The sequence below is a fragment of the Hemitrygon akajei genome, chromosome 13 (assembly GCF_048418815.1).
Source record: "Hemitrygon akajei chromosome 13, sHemAka1.3, whole genome shotgun sequence".
Classification (NCBI taxonomy): Eukaryota; Metazoa; Chordata; class Chondrichthyes; order Myliobatiformes; family Dasyatidae; genus Hemitrygon; species Hemitrygon akajei.
This window is the reverse complement of record NC_133136.1, coordinates 49,511,208-49,531,658: the sequence shown is the minus strand read 5'-3', so window position 1 is coordinate 49,531,658 and position 20,451 is coordinate 49,511,208. Positions and strand designations below refer to the sequence as shown.

General features: G+C 37.6%; 1 protein-coding gene across 9 annotated transcripts in view; it reads left to right on the top strand.

The window, feature by feature from the left end:
• Positions 1-20,451, top strand: part of slc7a2 (solute carrier family 7 member 2) — a 131,229-nt gene that overhangs the window by 91,265 nt on the left and 19,513 nt on the right. For 8 of the 9 annotated variants that reach the window (XM_073064579.1, XM_073064577.1, XM_073064582.1 and 5 more), the window contains 5 exons: positions 636-769; positions 1,891-2,113; positions 9,624-9,763; positions 15,350-15,452; positions 16,776-16,987. In XM_073064579.1, coding sequence (XP_072920680.1) covers positions 636-769; positions 1,891-2,113; positions 9,624-9,763; positions 15,350-15,452; positions 16,776-16,987 — 812 coding nt within the window. Of the gene's footprint in view, positions 1-635; positions 770-1,890; positions 2,114-9,623; positions 9,764-12,597; positions 12,735-15,349; positions 15,453-16,775; positions 16,988-20,451 lie in introns of all 9 variants that reach the window. The other variant, XM_073064578.1, reaches the window with a different exon arrangement.

The following is a 20,451-nucleotide window of genomic DNA, read 5'->3' as shown; positions in this document are numbered from 1 at the left end:
GATGAAATGGAGGAGCAGACTTGATGGGCTGAATGGCCTAATTCTGCTCCTATGTCTTATGGTTTTAATACAAAAACAACATTGACCCAGACATATTTTTGTATTGTATACTTTAACTTCAAAGGACTAAAATTTTTAGAAATTGTTGGATTTTTTAAAAACATAAAGCACAGAGTTAGTGATGGCAAACCTGTGGCATCTGTGCCCAAAATGGCATGCACAAACATTTGTTGGCATGTGGCGTGCATTGCTGGACTCGACTTCTTAAACCCATATTGATTATCATTCCTTTCAAATAAAGGAGCGGATTGTTTTTTCTACAACCTGAGGGCAGTGAGATGTCTCACACCAGCTTGGTGCCAGCTAGAGAATTGTTAGAACAAAATCAACAGTTCCAAAATAAGTAACAAAATCAGTGATTATATCATGCTAAAAGTATTAACTATTTAAACTATGTAATTGTGTCATTCTATATTGGTTTCAAACAAGCTGACATAAAGTGGAAATGTTTCATCATACAGACACGAATTTAATTAAATCCCATGCAAGTGAAATATCTTGTGTTTGATATTTTTATCTGAGTAAGGTTGAGTTTATAGGGCAAACAAAATGTATATTCTGTCTCTATTTCATAGCAATTCATCTGCAGAGAATGTCACCAGCATTTATGGTGTGGGTGGCTTTACACCATATGGATTAAGTGGAACATTAGCTGGTGCTGCTACCTGTTTCTATGCTTTCGTTGGGTTTGACTGTATTGCCACTACAGGTAAGAGCCAGCTTTTTATTTATCACATCATTATTGAATTTATTTCTTTATGTAACAATAACCTACTATATGCAGTGGAAGTTTTTGGACATTTCCAGAGGCAAATCCAGTGATTTCACACTCTACTAGAGCAGCATAGACAAAGAGTGCATGAATTTGGGCATTAATACCCTAATCATTATTCACTCTAGTTGCTCTCTTTGTATATGACTTCCTACTTGTTGAGAGAACTCAAATATAACTGAACTCCACTAATGATGTGCACTTAAGGGCTATGACTGTTATTTGAGGAGGATCTTGTATGCATAATTACTTTTCTGAACTTAAAAATCATTGTTGTTTCTTGTCACGTGCTTTTGAGTAAGATGACTGCTTAACAGGTGAAGTAAAACATGGATATTTTAAAAGTAAGGTTTCCAATTGCCCATACAATGTTTTGTTCCAGTAACTTCACAATACAAGTATGATTGCCTTTTTCCTGCTCAGCCGGCACAAGAACACATCTCCAAAATGATGTTTCCCTTTTGTCAAATGAAACTTGTGTACCAAAAAGAATTGTACTTGATTCCTAAATTTAGAAAGAAAAGGATGGACTTTTATTATCAAATTCACAGGGAACTACCAGGTTATTGAATGTAAATGTATCCTTTTTGCTTCTGTGTGCATGTATGCCCCATAAATTTAAATTTTATGCTATCCTTGAAATTCTGCTTCTTTTGGATAGAAGTTAATTTCATTACAAAATTGATTAACTGTTCATTTATGTTATAAACATGGCATTACTTGCCATCTCTCCCATCTTGTCATTGCTACAGAAAAAGTCAGATGTTCGGCTCCCTCATCCAGTGTTACTGTTTTTCCTCATTTGCATCGCTGCTCGTTTGATCCAAGTGAAAGTATCTAACCTCTATTTATTATCGAAAGGGCAGTGCAATCACCATCAAAAATTCATTGCTTGTAACATAAACATCCATTATTGCACTTCTGCCAAAATAACATGATGGAGGGCAGCTCTGTGAAATATCTTGCTCTTTACTGACCTTTAACCAATCAACAAGGTTCACTGTTCAGTAGTAATTATTTGTACACAAGCCACAAAATGTTCTGTGTTACCATTTTAGGTGAAGAGGTGAAAAATCCTCAAAAGGCTATTCCCATTGGAATTGTGACTTCCCTTTTGGTGTGCTTCCTGGCTTACTTTGGAGTTTCTGCTGCACTGACCCTCATGATGCCATACTACTTGCTGGATGCTCGGAGTCCACTTCCTGTTGCCTTTGAGTATGTCGGCTGGGGCCCTGCAAAATACCTGGTTGCTGTGGGATCACTCTGTGCTTTGTCAACAAGGTATGAAAATAAAAGTCCAACTTGTGATTACATCATTGGAATAACTTTTGATAGAGCATTCCTATATAATGCAGAATCTCTGCTCCTTTCCCCACTCTCAGTTGGAATATTTCATGTACAAAATAATTTTGTAATCAAGTTGAACTTATTTCATCTGATCATGTGTAAAATTGTGTAATGGCTGTGAGGAAGTGGCTTATCCATAAAATATGTTTAACAGTATGTGCAGCGCCTGTTTACGGAATTCGCAATTTCTTTTATTTCCTAAATTATACTAATTTAAATTCTTTTTCTATTTAAACTTCTATGCATGACCATTATTTTGAGGCTTCTCTGTTGTAATTTGAAAACAAGGCCATCTTTAGCCAATTGACTGAATCTGCCACTGTCAAATTCCTGGACTTTTTTCTAACCAGTTCACCTCCACCAGCACCCTGCTCCTGGCAGAACTGCTCCTCACTCTCAACAATTTTTCCTTCAGTTCCTCCCACTTTCTCCAGTCTCGTGGGGTGGCCATGGGCTGACCTTGCATTGGCTACGTAGAACAGTCCATGTTCTAATTCTTTCCCGGTAAGGCTCCAACTCTTCTTCCACTACATTGACAGCTTATATTTTTACTTGCCTGTTTACTAAAGAGATACAGAAATTCTCCAATGAGAAGGACATGGCAGATAGCTAGATCAGGGATGTTGAAATTCTAATGGCCCTAGAGACTTGTTTACTTTGATACTCTTCAGGAGCTATTAAGTGAGGAAGGAAGGGAGATTGATATGGTCTAAAACCTTTTCAGCCACAGATGATTTGGTCACCGAATTACAGGAAGGATATTAATAAGGTTGAAAGAATGCAGAGAAGGTTTACAAGGATGTTGCCGGGACTTGAGAAACTGAGTTACAGAGAAAGATTGAATAGGTTAGGACTTTATTCCCTGGAGTGTAGAAGAATGAGGGGAGATTTGATAGAGGTATATAAAATTATTATGGGTATAGATAGAGTGAATGCAAGCAGGCTTTTTCCACTGAGGCTAGGGGAGAAAAAAAAACAAAGGATGTGGATTAAGGGTGAAGGGGGAATAGTTTAAAGGGAACATTGGGGGGGGGGCTTCTTCACACAGAGAGTGGTGGGAGTGTGGAATGAACTGCCAGATGAAGTGGTAAATGCGGGCTCACTTTTAACATTTAAGAAAAACTTGGACAGGTACATGGATGAGAGGTGTATGGAGGGATATGGGCCAGTTGCAGATCATTGGGACTAGGCAGAAAAATGGTTCGGCACAGACAAGAAGGGTCAAAAAGCCTGTTTCTGTGCTGTGATGTTCTATGGTTCTATGAGGCCTCAAGGGTATCTGAGAATAGCTAATATTTAAGAAGGACATTAGAAACCAACCAGGAAATTATAGGCTGGTAAGCCTTACGTTAGCATTAGGGAAATTATTGTAGAAGTTTCTTTTTTTTTTTTTTTTTTTTTAAATATTTTTTTTATTGTTTTCAAATAGTTACAGAATAAATGTGTATAAAAAAAATGTTACCCAGCCCCCCTCCCCTTAACCCCTCCCCCCTAACATCCCTATTAAAGAAATAAGAAAGAAAATAAAAGGGAATGCCTGGATGTTGGAAGATCCCCACATGCTCCATGGAGTTCTCATTTTTTTTAAATATATGTTAAAATCCTTTTTCTTTTTACTGGCCCATTAAGCCCATTAACATTAAAACTTAAAAAATTTAGTAGATTAGTCATTATTTTTTATTATTATATTACTCCAATCTATAATAATACCTAATCTTTCCACTTTTGTGGTATCCTGGGAAATCTTTATAAAAATCTCCATGTTGCTATGTGTGTCCTCACCAATCATCCAGGCAAAAAGATAGAAAAAAATTAAAATATAAAGAAAAAAAAACAAAATACCCCCCTACTAATGTTGTGGAGAAAAATCACAACATTACCCCCCTCTGCTGTACGGGTCATGGCAACCGCCATGATTACACACGTGAATCCCGCAGTAACCGATCCACAGCCTCCCAGCCCCCCCGCAACATAGAAAAGTATATGTATAAGAGAAAAAAAAATACTATTCTCATTTAGTATTTCTAAAATTTTGCTTTTCTCTTCTATAATATCCATAAATGTCCATTCCTTCTGTTCCTTGGGTCAATCTTCATCTTTAATCCATTACGTTTGGAAGCCTCTATGTGTAATTAGCGAATAGATGGAAGTTCTTGTACAAACTCCTCCGCTTTTCGATAATCGGAAAAAGAAAAATTTCCCTCCTCCAAAAAAATTATCAGTGTTGCTGGATGACGCATTGTAAATTTATAACCCTTTTCCCATAAGGCTTTTTTCACTGGGTTAAATTCCTTCTTTCTCTTCAACAGGTTGTAACTTATATCAGGATAAAATAGAACTGGTTTCCCTGCTATCATCAGTGGCCCGTTTCTATTTTTGGCACATTGGGCAGCGGCCTTCAGGATCTTTTCTTTGTCTTGGTATCGTAAGCATTTTATCAAAATTGATCGTGGGTTTTGATCAGCTCGAGGTCTTGACCTTAAAGATCTATGCGCCCTTTCAATCTCAATTGGAGTTTCTCTTTCCATTTTCAATTTTTTAGGGATCCAGTTTTGAAAAAAATTTATTGGATCTTCTCCTTCTATATCTTCTTTAAGTCCAACAATTTTAATATTATTTCGTCTACTGAGATTTTCAAGCTTATCAATTTTTTCCATAAATTGTTTTCTTTCTGATGTCCAAGCAGTATTTTCCTTTTCTATTTTGTCCATTCTTTCAACCATGTCTTCCGTTATAGTTTCCAAGTCCTTAATTCTTTTTCCCATCTTTTTCTGTCTCTTTGTCGTTTTATCAAGCATAATCTCCATTTTGGTCATTTTTTTTTCGAGTCTTTTTTGATTATTTTTAATTACTTTTAATGTGTCTAATTTACGCATTATTTGCCTCAAAGTCTTTTCTATATTTCTAGAAGGACTTCTACCACCTTCAGCTGATCCTTCCGAGAGATTTAACTCTCCCTCCGATTCGCTATCACTTTCAGTTGCAGTGGTAGCTGGGCTTTGTAGTTCTTGTTGCTCCCGTTTGCGCATGCTCCATCCTTCGCATTTGCGGAGCTCACGGTGGTCTTTTCCTGTGGCCAATGTTGCCACAGTCTCCTGTTCCGTATCGCCGGTGATATAATGTACCTGAGACCGCGGTTCCTCGGTAGACGTGGGCCTTGTTCTTGTTCCAACTTGCGTAGTCTTCCCGGTATTAGTTTTCTTCATCTTCCTTCCTTGAGGCATAGCTTGACACAGTCCGGAGTCGTTTATAAGTAACTTTTAGAAAGTATTGCCTAACTTTTCTTCATTTAAACATTAATTTATTAACTTTTTACGGGAGGGCTGGGTCCCTGCGTCTCGATCCTACGTCATCACGTGATGTCCCCCATTGTAGAAGTTTCTTGTGGAGAAGATCTACTTGCATCTGGAAGAGCATGGATTTATTGAGGATAGCGTAGCTTTGTGTAGGTGATAGGGAGATCATGTCTCACAAACATGATAGAATTTTTATTTTTGAGGAGGTGACATAGGTCATTAAGGATAGGGTAGTGGATGGTGTATAATGGATTTTAGTAAAATTTTTGACAAAGCCCTACATGGCAAATTACTCCAAGAGATTATGGGATATATACAACCTTAGTAGATTGGATTCAAATTTAGTTTAGCCATAGATGATGGGTCATGGTGGAAAAGTATTATTCTGACTGGAGATCTGTGACCAGTCGTATTTCAGAAGGACATTGACTTTTTTTTATTATAAATGATTTGGATGAAAATGTAGCCTGATCAGTACATTTGCAGATAACACAAAAAATGGCAGTTGTGGACAATGAAGAATGTTGTCAAAGGATTCAGTAGCATATGGACCATTTGGAAATGTGGTCAGAGAAATAGCAGATGGAATTTAACCTGGACAAATGTGGGGCATTGCACTTTGGGAGATCAAAGTTAAGGGGAAAGAATTCAGCAACTGGCAGGACCCCTGGGAACATTGAAATATAGAGGGATGTTGGCGTGCATGTCCACTGCTCGCTAAAAGTGCCAACACAAATACAGTAGATAGGAAGGTAAAGAAGGCATACAGCATACTTCAATCTCTCCACCAAGCTAAAATGCTCCATCTCAGGCATCATCTTGGTGAATCTTGTCCACACTCCATCCAGTGCAATCACATCTTTCCTAGAGTGTTGTAACCAGAACTATGCCCTAACAAATAGCTATGATTTGTCACTCTTATATTCTGTGCCCTGGCCAGCGAATGCAATGATCCCATATCCCTCCTTAACTACCTTGTCTATCTGTGCTGCTGCTTTTGGGGATCTTTTGGATATTTATGCCAAGATTTCACCCCCCCCCCCACCATCTGCTAGTGCTTCCAAGACCTCTACCATTTATTGTGTATATCCTAGCCATATTAGTCCACCCTAAATGCGTCACCTCATGTTTGAAGATTCAGAACTGTATGCTATCGTTCTGTCTATTTAACCAACTGATTATCTTCTACAAAAAATGCACCTACCAACCATCTAAGCTGCCTGCTCAAAGTTACAAACGAGAAAATCTGCAGTTGCGGGAAAACCAAGCAACACACACAAAATGCTGGAGGAACTCAGCAGGCCAGGCAGTGTCTTTGGTCTCGGCCCAAAACATTGACTGTTTACTCTCTCCCATAGATCCTGCCTGGCCCGCTGAGCTCCTCCAGCATTTTATGTGTATTAATATTTTCAAAGTTACAGATGTCTGGTCTTTAACCAATGACCAATTAATCAGCTTTACAACCATTCCCTTTTTTCATAAGAAAGTCAATCGCCTGCCTGTGTACACCTAAACTTTATTTTGTGTTAGAATTTTTTTTTTAGAAAGGAAAGAGGCTGAAATAAGTCACATGGCTCTTAGACTCTGATATTCTACTTTGTGCAGTGGCGTGCACTTTTATCAGACATGCTTTGAGCCAAGCTGTGTTGTTGGTGAGGATTACTGTTGTAATTTTCCAGTTTCACTTCTGGGTTCAGTTCCCGCTACTGTCTGTAAGAAGTTTGTACATTCTCCCTTTACTACACGGGTTTCCTCAGGGTGCTCTGGTTTCCTCCCACATTCCAAAGATGTACGGGTTAATAGGTTAATTGGTCACATGGGTGTCATTGGGCATTACTGTCTCGTTGGGCTGAAAGGGCCTCTTAACATACTGTATCTCTGAATAAATAAATGTCCTGGTATTTCTTTGCATTTATTTACACGGCATAATCTATAACAGTTTTGTTTTGCTTAGTGTTGTGCCGTACAGATTTGATTCAGGTATCATCTCTGGATTAATCAGCAAATTTCTTTGTCTACTTGTGTATGCCGAAGCTTTGCTTTGTGGCATTAATGTGTATATTATAATCAAACTTAGTTTTGTCAATTGTCCAAGTTGTTTGAAACTGGTGACGAACAATTTCTTTTTAGTTTAACTGTAAATCCTGTTTTTTTTTATAGTAGACTGAATATTTAATCAGAAAGATTCCACCATTCGAAAAATGGCTTCCAGTAATCTGTACTTCCAAAAGTGTCGCCAATTTACTTTATTTATGAATAGCAGTAAATTCGGCCATATTATTGAGCTTAGATAAAAATGAATTCAATAATCAGTATTCTAAAATGGTGTGATGAATCTGCCAACTTCAGCAAGGTGTACATGAGTCAGCCAGTCTTCCAGTCCCATTACTAAGAGGGTTCAGGTTTTCAATATGAAGCTCTAGTGGAGAGGATTTCCCACGCTACTGATTCTCTTCTCACCGTGAACTGAAGCCCTTGAGGTGGATCCCAGCTGCTTCACACATTAAGCAGGCTGACAGGAACACATCTTTCTTTCTAGTTTCTAGTATATAAGGAATACCTCTGGGTCGTTCTATGCAGTTTATCATATAGTATGTAAGGTTGAGAATATGTAGCAGAATACATTGAAAGTTCTGCTGAGTTGGTAGTTTAGATTTGTAACAGTCATTGCTGGCCAGATAAATTGTAATAAGTTTTAAAAAAACACAAACAATAAGATAATTTTCTCTACCAGGTAATCAATAGGGGATTATGATCGCCAGTTATATATCCCACCTGATTTTATTTAATTATCAATGGAAGAGTAAATTATGAAGAGTATGTAATTGGTAGCTTCTCATCCAAATCAAATTTGCAATTCAATAGTAGTAGTAGGTTAAATTCACCCCATGTTACCTGTATGCAATTCAAGTTACATTTTTTCTGATGTTAAGGAGAAACATTTTCTAAAACTTTTGGATATGACTAACATAATTTCTCTTTCCACACTTGAATGAAATCAAATCAAACTAATTTTTATTAAGTGATTACACTGCAGGGCTCTACATAAGTGTTGTTTTAACAAGAATGCCTATAAATCTCATTTGATCAATGTTGTTGTATTGGTATAGTATGCCCAGTATTTTCGATATTTTATCTATTAATACAAACAAAGAACTTTGAAACCTCCATCTTAAATAAAATTATAAAGCTTTCATTGCTAACTGATTGCATTAACACAGATGGAGTTCCTTTGAACAACTCCTGTATAACTATTTGCAATCATCAATGTTGTAGCTATTGTTGTTGGTACACACAGATTAGAGAACTGGGAGTTAATGCCTTTTTAAAAAAAATAAGAGTGAATGTAGTCTAAGCAGCACTGAATATCTGATCCTCTGACCTGTACTCTGAATAGCATTGTAAGCCTGTTTATCCTGATTTACCCTAACCTACCCCTCCTATAATTTTGCTACAACTGCCAAAGATATTGCCTAAGACGGTGAAAGTGATTATGATGGGATTGGGCCTAGGTTAGGATGGGAGAACATCCTGACTACTATGTGTATTTTATAAACAGCTTCTATAATTTTAATTTGGCTTTTCCCCTGAAGGCATAAATTGCCGGAAGAAAGTGGGGTGAGAGTACTGATTGCATTTGCACCCTTTTTGCCGCAGCTTGCTTCAGCAGCCATTCAATGAGTGAGTGTATGATGTAGATGAATTCAGGGTGTGAAATTATTCTGTAGGAGCAGCCACAATCATTGTAACCTAATACCTATATTTACTGTCAGAGCCCTTTTCTTTAATCACTTCCATTGGCCAAATACTGAGTCTAGATTGCAACATCCTGGTTACAGTCAATGAGATGGTGGTTGGCAGTGAATTCAATGTCGTAATGTTACACTAAGCAGTACCATTTCCACTAGGCACTGAGAGAGTTCAATATATCATATTTTGATGTAAAAATATGTTCCTTTTATTGAAATAAAATGACCTTTTATTGTGAAGAACAAATTTATGTGAATTATGCAACACATTTTCCACTTAATGAGGAGAAATTAGGAACTTGTGTAGAGCCCTAAAGTGAGGTTAATTTTCATTGGTTTACTGCATACCTGGTGTGACTCTGACTTGCAGCATTGTGCATGTCTTTCCTCTTCATTCAGTCTGCTTGGTTCCATTTTCCCCATGCCTCGCGTAATCTATGCTATGGCTGAAGATGGGTTGCTTTTCAAAGTTTTAGCCCACGTCAGTTCTAAGACGAAGACTCCAGTTATTGCTACAATGTCATCAGGTTTGGTTGCAGGTGAGATTTTGTAGCTGGATGGATGAGCAAATAGAAAGTAAAAATGGGGTCTCAGTTAATGGGCAAATATAGAACAAAAATGTCAAATGGTCAAAGCATTATTATTTTGCTAAATCAAACCTAAACTTCCATGTACACTTCATGCTTTGCTTGCTTTAAGACCAACTTTTTTTATTTGCCAGTGCAGACAGATTATCATTGAAAGGATAACTTTATAAAGGAGTGATATTCTTTGATGTGCTTTGATTGAATTGCCATTATCATCATTAATTTTATTATTGAGTTGCAGAAGAACTTGCACGTGCTTCCCAGTTTGGGTTTTTTTTCCTCATGGGCTTTGAAAACACCATTTCACAATAGACGCTCTTGGAGCAGCCAAGGAAGATAGCAGTTACATTTCTTTCCCTCTGTTGAGACTCCCACAGGATTAAGGATGACTTTTGTTTTTCAGTCTGGTTGTGTGGGTTATGAAATGGCTGATGAGGCCTAGTTAGAGACCGTGGACTCTTCCACAGATAGGTGGAAAATGGGTGGTTAGTTTGTGATGTGGTGCACTCCTGCCGTTTAAGCAAGGCTTTTTGTGTTCTTGATCCTGCAACTTGAGGTTCTCTGTATCATGCTGAATGTACCTTCTCTATCTTGAGCAGTGAGGGATTCCCAGAAGTTGATGAGAACACATCATTTCTAAAGAGGATTTGAGCACGTCCTTAAATATTTTGGAATGGCATGGTAGTGTAGTGATTATCACAACGTTTTACAGTACCAGCAACCCGAGTTCAGTTCCCGCCACTGTCTGTAAGAAGTTTGTACTTTCTCCCCGTGACCGTGTGGGTTTTCTCTCACGGTCCAAAGATGTACTAGTTGGTAGGTTAATTGTAAATTGTCCTGTATGTTAATAAATAAAATAAATACTTTAATTTGTCCACATGTAATCTCCTGGCATGACAGAATTCATAGTTCTGTGGGGTCAGGTGAAGCATGCGAACATCATACCCTGACCACTGGATCTGGCTGAGTGTACTTGGGGCCTTGATGTTAAGTTGTTTCTGGGAGAGAAAACTGATGCTGGTTACACTTATCCATAGAATAGTACAGCACACGGGCGGGCACTTCAGCCCACAATATCTGTGCCAACTACAATGTCAACTTAAACTGATCACATCTGTCTTTTAGGTCAGAGTTTCCTGCTGTATCTGTGCTTGTAAGGTCTTTCTCTTCCCTCAAGGAATAGTGAAAGAATGTCTAAAATTTTATCCTTTAGCAGACACACTTGACTAAATTATAAGACCTGGCTAATTTTCCCGGGAACCTAATTCTACTGCTTTTCTGAAGGGAGATTAAAGGCTTTTGTCTAAAGATTATGTCACGTGTCTATAAGACATAAGACATAGGAACAGAATTAGGCTATTCGGCCCATCGAGTCTGCTCTGCCATTCCATTATGGCTAATTTATTATCTTTCTGAACCCCATTCTCTTGCCTTCTCCCTGTAATCTGACTAACCAAGAGCCTATCAACCTCTACTCAATAACTTGACCTCCCCAGCCAGCTGTGGAATTGTATTCCACAGGTACTGGACTCACTTGCTTAAGGAATTCCTTCCCATCTCCATTCTAAATCCCTCTATTCTGAGATAATGCCCTAGACTCATTCACCATAGGAAATATCCTCTCCACATCCACTCTTAGGCGTTTCAATGAGATGACCTCCTCCCTCCCCATTCTTCTAAACTCCAGTGAGTACAGGCCCAGAGCCATCAAGCACTCCTCGAATTTCTGACATACTGCAAATGTCTTCCACAGTGAAGGATTATGCAATATATGTACTTATTCAATTCATCCACCATTTTTGTTCCCCATTACTACCTCTTGAGCGTTATTTTCCAGTGGTCCAATATCTACTCCCACCTCACTTTTACTCTTCTGGTATCCTTTTTTTAGCTAGCTTACTTTCATAATTCATTTTTTCTTTGTTTTTTTTTTTAGTTTCCATTCTCTTTGTTAAAAGCTTCCCAATCCTCTAACTTCCTACTACATTTTGCTATATTATGTGCCCTCATCCTCCCTTTGGAATACTTAAGTAATGTTGATGTTGGTATTGGTACCAGATGAGGGGATGAAGACCTATAAATTCAGTGACTGACCAGAGGTTTCCATTGCTAAATCTGTAAGTCAACCACAAATAACCTGTCAATTAATGTTCCGTATACTCCTGGGCAGTGTCTTTACAAGACTGGTGACTCCAGCCATTATCAGTATTCTTCTCAGATTGTCTGCTTGGTGTCAGTGGTTGTGTAACCAGGACGTGTGATATGCACCAGCTGTTCATATGACCGTCCGCCATCTGCTCCCATGGCTTCACGCGACCCTGATTGGGGGACTAAGCAGGTGCTACACCTAGCCCAAGGGTGACCTGCTGGCTTGCAGAGGGAGCGAGTACCTGCGCCCCTTTGCTAAGGATGTAACTCCACCCTGCCACCCCAGCATAAGTGGTTTCGTATTTGAATGAGTTGCTAAAGGTAGTTAATGTGATAAAGGAATCATCTTGGATTTTGCCGGATAATCTTGAGTTGGGGATTTGGCAAACGATTCAGGAAGTCTTGCTTTCCAAGTCAGTGCATGTCAGTACATGGAAGTGCCAAGCTCTGCACCTAAAGTGAAAATATACTGCTTTGACATGAACACACCTACTTGACGGTTGAAAAGACAATGCATCCAAAACACAAAACTGACCAGACCATTGACACTAGCTGTTCTATATTTGATAATTGTATCCATTACTAGTATGTAGTACCAAATGTGATTTATTTTGAACTTTCACCTTTTTTCTTTTTAGCCTGTTGGGGTCTATGTTCCCTTTACCCAGAATTATGTTTGCAATGGCTCAAGATGGTTTACTGTTCAATTTTTTGGCAAAAGTGAGTAAGAGGCAGACACCAGTTGCTGCAACACTGGCATCAGGGGTCATCTCTGGTAAGCTGATGCACCTCATCCCTTCCCCAAAGGGACCTCGTCTCTCAAAATCATGCCTGGGCTTGACGTGCTATTCCCTGAAGCATGCAAAATCCTGGTGCCTCTATTAATCAGGTGGTGAGGATTGTATTTGAAGCAGGTATGCCAGGTTCAGAGAAGCAACAATTATAATTCTATGGGATGAATTGACATTGTAATCTCCTTTACACTTTAAAAGTGACTTTTTAAAAAATAATCTGGGAAATGTCTAAGATTAATGAGAACACTTGAATTCAAAAAATAAAAATCCTTTTGGGAAAAAAAGGTATCCTCATTCAACAATGTTTTAAATAACCTAGCATACCTAGCTAATGGCATTTATTCACATGGAGATCAAACAGTAACGAAGAGATGAAAATGTGCTTTTTATAATAAACAGCCAGACTACACATCTATGTACTTCTCAATTCAAGTCTACTATTTACTGGCCCCATTGAAGCAAACTGTTATTAGTATCAAAGAGTCTTTCAGCTCATTAAGTTACTGCTGATCTGTGAAAAGTCTGGAAAATGATTATTTCTATTGAACAATAATTCCAGCAATTTAAAGGCACTTGCTTTGTTTTAATTTTTACCTTGCAGTGATAAATTTTGTGATATGAAGCAAATAATTTGATTTCCTAAGAATGCAGTGTGGTATTTACTTAAATCATTGTCAGCTTTATCTTATAGGTTTAAAATATTCTTGGCATATAATGGGCAAATTAGCAGAGTTGGGATATTGAAGGTCAAGAGCATGCTGGCCCCAGAACGAGAAGTAAGATCTTGCAGGTTTTACAGAAAGGAAAGGCCTCCAAGATTATTCAAATAAAATATTACCCAAGAAGAAAATGATGAAAAGAGTTTATAAGAGGGTGCTTTTGTGTGGTGTTCCAAGGAGAGTGTTGTGGAGAACTGGAGAGGTTTCTGGAGGGAACTGTAAAGTCTCCTGGTCCAGGTTGCTGATCTGTAGCCTTCATGGAGTCAGACAACATAAGTGGAAGGCGTACAAAAAAATAAAGTTGGAGAAATGCAGAGATCTTGGAAGGCTGTGTGAAGTTATAATGACAGGAAGGAATGAAACTGAAAGAGTTGCAGATGTGAGGAGGAGAATATTTGTGATGGTGGGCTGATCACAAAAGGTGATGGGCAAAGGTTTGAAATAACTCTGCACCTCAGTAACACTCTGATAGATTTTTTTTTAAAAATAAGTTCATATGTAAACCTTGAACAAATCTGTTCTCAGCAAGTTTAGTTCCAGACAGGCCACTTGATTCTAATTGGTTTAAAATGTTAATCTTGCATTTGGCGAGTTTAATGCAGTGATGCTAAATAAATCCTTGCAAACGAAGTAAAATAGGACCAGACACGTTGAATAAGCCCTGTCTGCATAATCATTTCTCACAGTACACTTAGATAAAAATCTTTAGTGTTCTTACTTTAATTGTAAAGTTTAGTGTTTTCTCATGGTTACTTGGAGAGGAAGGATGAAGGGAAAATGTTGCCACACAGACTGTTCTGATTCTGTGCTGATCAGTTATTTGTGCAAAGGAAGAAATGTGTTACATGCCCACTATTAAAGATGGATGTAGAAAATTAGTGGATTATAATGTTGATTAGCTTGTGTGAGTGATGTTGTAAAGTATTTTGAACTTGTAATTCAAAGTACTGACTCATAACTTCCAATGACTCAATTAGAAATTTGCAACAAACCTCTAAATTAAAATTTCTCCTTTCCCATTTATTGTAACACAATTTGTTTTGGCATTCCACCTGAAATTGTATTGATTTATTGTCATGGCTAAATATAATTTTTTTTAATCATGTTTTTTTTTTCTCCTGGCTGAAACAATAGCATAGCTTTTGATCTCCTTATCTGTTTATGTTACTGTGAATAAATGCATGCCATTCCAGAAAATGTGAGCATGATTGAGGAATTTTATTTTGAGTTTAAATGTTTCTTATTATTTGTTAATTGTTGCTTGAAGAAGGGTTACCTTCAACCACCAGCAGCTCTTAAGTATTACCCTGTCAATCAATTTTATTTTCATCAAAAAATATTTTAACTACATTCAATAATAAACATTTTGTTATTCAGTTAACATACTGGATATCTTATTATAGAGCATGTAGTTTCACTAATCTAAAACAGAATCTACTCCTGCGTCAGTCTTAAAGGTCCAATTTGGAATGTTGTGCTGGATCTTTATTAATTATCTAAAACAGGCTCAAAGATTAGCTTTATGTAACCATTTAGAACAGACAATACAGGATTAATTTTTTTCCAGCATCTGTTCTCAAACAATATTAATGATACTGTTATTTACAATTGCATCTTGTAGAGATTTACATAACATTTGTGCAAGGCTAAAATGACTACACAAAAATTGTTGGCGAGTACTTGTAGTCATTTCACTTTGGCAGGGGTGTAAATTGTCAACAATGAGGCTGCAGGTGGTAGAGTTAACAGTGGATAGAAATGTTTCTTGTGTCTTTTAGGCAGCCAATCATTAATATCAGCAGGAATCATTTCTAGATCATGTATTTCTCTTTCCTCATTTAACATTAACTACTCGTATCTTGATGAATTTTTGGCAGCTATCATGGCATTTCTCTTTGACTTGAAAGCCTTGGTGGATATGATGTCTATTGGGACCCTCCTAGCATACACTCTGGTAGCAGCATGTGTACTCCTCCTCAGGTAAATACTTGTGCATGATGAAGGGTCTTTGACCAGATAACTCATATTTCCTGTCTACTGAGTTTCCAATATGCTCTGCTTTTATTTCAGATTTCCAGCATTTGTTTTTAACGTTCATAACACCAAGGCTATTCAACGCATCGCGTACACCTCTTGTAAAAGATTAGTGTAATCGGGAACTTGTTCCCTGCAGACTCAGAAAACAGTACCAAAACATTTCATCATTTTAATTACCTATCAAATCCTTTAATCTGGCCTGCTGAAAAGAGAATGCCTAACATGGGACATGGGGCAGTTCCTAACAAGGGGAAATTCCAAGGGTATGGAAGCAGCTTGGCCAGTGATGCAATTCATTCTGCAGCTCAGATCTTCAGCAGAAAGGCCCTGCACATCATGGTGACGCATAGCTTTGTTGAATTTATGCCCTCTGAGGACTTTGTTCTCTATAAATCACCATTTTGCTTTTCACCGCTGTGATCGGAAAAGGTTTCAAGTGAATGCCCCATGGGTTGTATCCAGCTGGTGCAGTTGTATTTGTGAACAAGTTTTGCTCTTGGCAGAAGGCGTATTTTTTGTTTGTTTGATCCTCTAGTGGGCCTGTTGGGCAAAACAGTGGCATGTGGTGTGCAATGCATTCTGGGATGTCAAAAATTAATAGGATATATACAGTAATTGAGATTTCAGAAATGATGTACAGTATCGTGATGCCTTGAGTTGCTAGTTCTTAGCAGCCTGACAATAGCAACAATGATGGATAGGGTAGTGTAAATTACATTCAACATGCTTGCTTTCAATGGCCAAAGCACTGAGTACAAGATGTAGGATATAATATATAAAACATTAGTATTGTGTACAGTTCTGTTTGCTACGTTACAGGGGATATGTGGTAGTATTAAAAGGAGTGCAGAAGAGATGTTGCCTAGTGAAAAGAAGAAATATTAACAGCTTTAAAAAAGCACAATGTGAGAAAATGAGACATGAGAGAGTCTTTGATTTTTTGTAAAAATACATTCAATATGTATCCAGCATCTTTCAAAAAGTGGAAAGAGCTGGAACTGGGAGATATTTTGTTCATCGTTTTTTAGATAAATGGTATTTGAAAGTTCAATTAAAGAACCATTACCTCCCATCAGTTTTCAAAAGGACTAGTCCAAAATTCTTCTAAGCAAAATCATTGGAATGTCAATGATAAAGTCAATTCTGTTCACCTGAATACAGATGATTGTGGAATAAGTAATCAGAAATGTTGTTTATGTTGGGTTTGCAAAATCTGATTGTATACTTAATGTATTTTGAAATTTGATTTTGTTTTAAACTTGCTAGGTATCAGCCAACATCATTCTACAAACAAAATCTTTCTCCAGAAAGAGAGAACCTCACAGCCAATGAAGATGGTGAATTAGACAGAAATGCGTCAGATTCCCACTTGACTATGCTCGAAAACCAAGATCTGAGCTGCTCATTGCTACTCAGTCCTTCACCGGTTCCAACAGAACAGACTTCATCAGTGGTATACGGATGTGTTGGGTTAATCAGTAAGTATTAAAACTGACCTTCCTTGTTTTATATTGTGAATCCATGAAATGGCACTGCTTTTATGTTGTTGCTTCATTAAAATAAACTCTAAAATTACTTGGAGATCATAAACCACTTGAATTAATGCAAACTTAAAGGTCTCGGGGGTTTGTAGAATCTCTGTACTTAAGATGTTTGGCCATGGGTGAATTGCCAGTGCATAGAATTTCAAGGGTAAATTGAGTTCTACTGGAGATTTGTGGTGAGGGAGCATGGTGGCAGAATGCAAGCTACTTTCAATCTCACCACTTTCCTTTACAAAATATTTGCTGTTTGAGAAAAGCCAGAATAACTAAACTGAATTTGTAGTGCAAAGTGATTATAGTGTTGCTAGACATAGTGATGACAGTTGTACCAGTTGGTACAAGAACTGAAAAGTTGAAAGGAGATGGCTGTTCTTGAACCAGGTGGTGTGGGATTTCTGTATCTCCTGCCTGATGTAGCCGTGAGAAGATGGAGTGACCTGGATGCAATCCAACTTGTCCTACTCCACTATTCTTTCTCCTTACCCACCTGCACTGGCTGAGAGAAAGAGAATAGCCCTGCCAATTTCTTATTGAATTCCTTTTTGAATGATAGTTAAATCATGGACACTGTATATTTCAGAGTCTAATCACTTGATGTCCATGCTTTGGTTCTTTTCTCTTTCACTTTTGTTCTGTCCCAACATGTGTGCGGTGACCCATTTGGAGAAGTCATACAGAGTTAGCAAATGCAGGGGAATCAGTTAACTGGGACACCTTTTGGCCCAATTAAGTAGCTGCCACAATTAGTTGAAGTTCCATGGAAATAGTTAAAAAGTATAAAACTGTCAAACTACCATTTTTAGTAACAAATTGTGTATTTAAGGGAAATACAGAACAAGTTAGAACACTACCAATACTATCACAGCGCAATAAAATGATTTAGTTACTAATACTTGTCAACGGGGGAATTCATCCAGTGTATGCTGCTGTGTTCTTCTGATTGACTGAAAATCAGCACTGACACCTGATGTAGATAATGGACTATCTTCCTGCAACCCTTTCAACCATTGCATCCTCCAGATCTTCATTTTCATTGTAATGAATCTTCATCAATGACAGGATTCCACTGTGGGGTTATCACTTTCTTGGGTGGGGTGGGAGGGAGGGAAGCTGTACCTAACACTTTCCATTCACTGTGTAATTCACAAACAAATTTTGGCACAAAAAGTGTAAGTGATCAGCTGCACAAATCATTTAAATACTGTTATCACAGCCGTAAATAAAACCAAGTCCCCTGCTCTCAATTCTCACTGTGATAAAATTCTTTGAAGACTCAAAAGATTCATTCAGTAATCAACTCCAGAATATTAGCCATGGCATTGCTTATTTGTCAAATTATTCACAAAGTTTAATGAAAGCAATCTTCAATTGGAAATGATATGAATCTTTTCAGTCAAATTAGTCATCCACACATTTTGTTCCAAATTAACCCCATTTAAATTTAATTTTGGCCATCACTTTCCCAATTTCTGAGCCTGAGTTGGAAGAGGGAAAAAAAGAATACCAGATGATGATCTTCAAATATACTGTGCCCACCTGGGTGAGCTGCATAAAGGCAAGTCAGGGAGATATCAGGATATTCTCTCGATCCAAATTCCAGATTGGATAATAAGTCCATTCCTGAGCACTTGTAATGAGGCATTAACAGGAAGGATTGGGGAAAAAACTGATCTCACTGCAAAATCACTTTGAGCTGAAGCTGAGGTTCAAAAAATCATATCAATGCTTCAGTGCAGAAAGAGATCTCTGAATGCTATCCTGCACTGGGGGAAAGTATCGAGATATCCTTTATTGCCTTCCAACATCATATTTAGTGGAGCACAGTTTCAGTGCAGTCACCCAACTTCTTTCAAAGAAACAAAACTGACTGCAAATTACTGAATGTGGGAATCTGAAATTCTGAGCTCGTATGAGCTGTAATTTTTTACTATTTTGGCTGTATAAATCAGAATTTTATTAGTTTTATGGTTTGATATTTTGGAGACATTGAATGTCAAATCTATAAACTTTATTCAATTTCCTCATTTTCTTAAGCTGTTTGAGTGCAGTAATCTTGTCATTACTTTATTATTGCTCTCTCTACTTGACACAACCTGCTTGAAAACAGGTAAGTACTTCAAATCAAAATGGGATGCATATGTCCTGAAACCATTACTCTCAATTGTAAGTGGGCACCTTCCACTAAATATTACTAAGTTTTATTACTTTGTATCATTGGGTTTGCTGCCAAAACAAAGCCAAAATTGTGTTAGCATCTTAAGTTAACTGCAGATTATATGGCCAGTTAAATTACATGTAGCAGTTTAATATGCTTTGGATTAGCTGTGCCTTGAAATTCTCACATTTGGAGTTTGTGTTATAGATTAAGTAAAAAACTAAAGTCTTATGATCTGCACTGAGCTTTATCCAGCTTCATGATTGTCACCAAAACAATTATCAAAGAACCTAGAATGTGTAGAGAGAAAATGATGATTTCTTTGATAACATCAGAGAGTCAAGTCATGAGGAAAGATTACAAAATCTTCGAACCATCCCCTTGAAGCAGATGAGCTCATTATGGAGGTGATTGATACTAAATGAATGAGAAAAGGCTGGAGAATTTGTATTATCCAACTTAAATTAGTAGTATAGTGGTGCAAGACATTAAAAGGAAGTTACTCCCTGGTTTTATTGTAGAAAGTGCCAAATGTATTTAGCTTCTTCTGCAAACACTGGTGTTATTAAATAATAAACTTTTATTAATATTGAGGAAAGTTGTTCATTTTTAATCACTAGAATTGATATATATGATTCCCTTGAGAATTTCTATATCCAAATCTGAAATCTTGCATTATTTTAATAACACCAGTGTAATACTTGTAAATAACTTTTAGTGCATTTGGAATACAGTTGTGATAGCAAAGTTAAAATTAACATGTACAAATAAGCTGGATGAACTCAGCAGGTTGGGCAGCATCCGTTGAAACAAGCAGTCAACATTTCGGGCCGAGACGTTGACTGCTCGTTTCAATGGATGCTGTCCGACCTGCTGAGCTCATCCAGCTTGTTTGTACGTGTTGATTTGACCACAGCATCTGCAGTGTACTTTGTACTTAAAGTTAAAATTATGATGCTGGAAATGCTCAAAGGGTCAAGAGGCTTTATAAAGCCAAAGAAGGACACAGTAATTATTTCAGAACAAGGACTTTGTTAGAACTTGGATTGCTAGTGAATTGGTGTGGGGTTATTAATTACTCCTTCCACATTGTTTTTGTTGACTGTGAGAGGTTATCATGGTAGTAGCTGGCTGTCATATTTTTGCTCAAATAGACCAACTGTAATAAATTGCAAACCTTCGTCAAATAAATGTGAGGATCAGTTAGAGTAAACTGCCAACGAGAAGGGATAGATTTAATGCA